General features: G+C 36.6%; 1 protein-coding gene across 1 annotated transcript in view; it reads right to left on the bottom strand.

Moving 5' to 3' along the window:
- SMG1 (SMG1 phosphatidylinositol 3-kinase-related kinase) overlaps positions 1-2,407 on the bottom strand; it is a 160,273-nt gene that overhangs the window by 8,912 nt on the left and 148,954 nt on the right. The window contains exon 48 of the mRNA XM_012647554.1: positions 938-1,075. Within this exon, the coding sequence (XP_012503008.1) occupies positions 938-1,075 (138 nt within the window). The remainder of the gene's footprint in view (positions 1-937; positions 1,076-2,407) is intronic.

The raw sequence follows: 2,407 nt of genomic DNA, 5'->3' as shown, positions 1-2,407 counted from the left end.
AAAAATTTGCAGCAGAAGTTTCACTTTCATTTTTAAATGAAATGGTCTTTAAACAAAACACCTGCTGCACCAAATTCCTACTGAGCTATATATGCTATCTATAAAAAAATCCATTTATACTTTCGATAGTGGAAGATAAAAATCAGATTTCCACACATCCCTAAATTTATAAATAATGGTAAAAATCCATCCAGATTATCATGACGAGAAAAGTTTTATATAACAAAACTATTTCATTATTTATTCAAAATTTCTGGTGGAGGCATTCACGTTTTCTCTACACCCCCCTTCTTATTCTCACATGCACATACCTCCAAAATCACAAAGAAAGGGCAAGAGTTCATTCTTTCATTTTTATAATTTATGAACATGTCTTTTCTATGACTAATATACTGTACGGAAAGCTTATTTCAATCTTCAAAGAACTGAGCTCCAGAAAAGTACATTACAAAATTTAAAAATATTACAGAAGTAATTACACTTAATTTTACTCTACTATTAATCCAGTCAGTAATAACAGCTTGGAAAAATATTCTGCTGCCTTAGACATCACAAAATTCCATTATCTACACAAAAGAAAGAAGTGCCCAGGCTTCTTAGCTATTATTAACCAGATATAACCACTTGTATACATTTCAGAAAACAAGTATTCCAAGTTTTTTTCAATTACCAAGCTTCCTTTAATGTATTAACACATAATTATCAAATTATTTAAAAACCTGGAATAATTAGTATGTTTCTACTCCTGGTTCAAAATATAACTGTAACTGTAAGATTCAGTTACATCGGAAGGCAAGAAATAAAAAACATAAATTAAAAATAAATGAAAAGGGATTATGCCAAGGAAAAACACAGATATACTGAACAACAAAGCACTAACGATCATAGTTATTTCTAAAAGTAAGATGTGCTGGAAGGAAGATCTGACAAAACACACCTGAACTGTTGCAATCGAAGTTTCAATCTGGCTCAGAGTATGTAGTTTCTTTTTCATGCTGGTTAGGATAGCAGACCGAGGGGGAGGTGTTACTGACATGGCTTGTGGTCTGTTGATAAGCAGATCTTCATGTTGCCACTGTTCACAGAAAAAGAAATGTAATAAAATCAGCAGGAAAAAGCCTTTAGATGAATAAGCGAAAAGAGGTGCAAGTCAGGACTTAGGGGAGGTGCAAGTCAGCTGCAGCAAGCTGCAGGTGAGTGGGGAGGAGTAACAGAGGAAACTCCACAAAAGAATCACATCCAGGTGAAAAACGTTCCTCAAGTAAAGAACGGCTGACCAATTTCTTGGATAAATAACATGCAACATATTTAAGCAGTAATTCTGAAGATTTTCTGTAGTCTACGTAAAAGTCTAGTACACAATCCCTCAAAGACAATCTCTAGTTAGGAGGATAGAGCAGGCTTTGGCGGTGGTGCCCTCCATCCAGCACAGGGGCTGAGCAGGAGGCTGAAAAACACAATGGCAGCAGTCACAGAAGAACGAACTCTCCAAACACAGAACCTGAAAGTGACAAAAAGGGGCAGGCTATTGTTGAGAGAATCAAGCCAGTTTGTATGTTGTAAAGGTGACCCCAGAAAGTTCCAAGGGACATTTGGCTACAATTTAAAAGTTAATACATTGTACTTAGAGCTTAAAATGTGTTCAGATAGAAAAATCTGAAAGAGACTTTACCATGTTTTCCATAAAACTGTAAATTTTTAAGGTAATGAACTGAAAAATGTATAAAACTTGACAGCATTGAACATTTTTCGAAATAGTAAAATGTACCCAACCCCCAATGTGTTATTAGTAGGACTATTAATATATAACAAATGCAATTTCAGAAGTCTGATTAAATTGCTTTTCTTAACTTCTGGGGTAAGAAAACAGCTAATTATAAAACTGCAAAGAAACAGATACACTGATTCCATGCTCTGAGCTGAAACCAATGCTTCCACTATTGGGAAGTAGCTTCAATATAAATGACACAAAGTAACCACTGTTTGTACCAAAGCAGATTCCAGAAAATGCCCTTCCCCAATTATTCCATGCATTACAGCTTCGTTGATGCTATTGACAATAGTGAAGCCTATATTAGAAAAAGAAGAAATAAGAAAAATAGCCATTGCTAGGCGCAGTGGCTCACGCCTGTAATCCTAGCACTCTTGAAGGCTGAGGCGAGATGATGGCTTCAGGCCAGGATTTTGAGACCAGCCTGAACAACAGCGAGACCCTCTCTCTACAAAAAATAGAAAGATTGGCCAGATGTGGTGGCGTGCGCCTATAGTCCCAGCTACTCAGGAGGCTGAGGTAGGGGGATCACTCGAGCCCAGGAGTTTGGGCTGCAGTGAATTATGATGATGCCACTGTTCTCTAGCCCGGGCAAAGAACAAGACTGTCTCAAAAAAAATAAAACAGAAAAAAAAA

This window comes from Propithecus coquereli, unplaced genomic scaffold (genome assembly GCF_000956105.1).
Source record: "Propithecus coquereli isolate 6110/MARCELLA unplaced genomic scaffold, Pcoq_1.0 Scaffold27, whole genome shotgun sequence".
Classification (NCBI taxonomy): Eukaryota; Metazoa; Chordata; class Mammalia; order Primates; family Indriidae; genus Propithecus; species Propithecus coquereli.
This window is presented reverse-complemented; position numbering and strand designations above follow the sequence as displayed.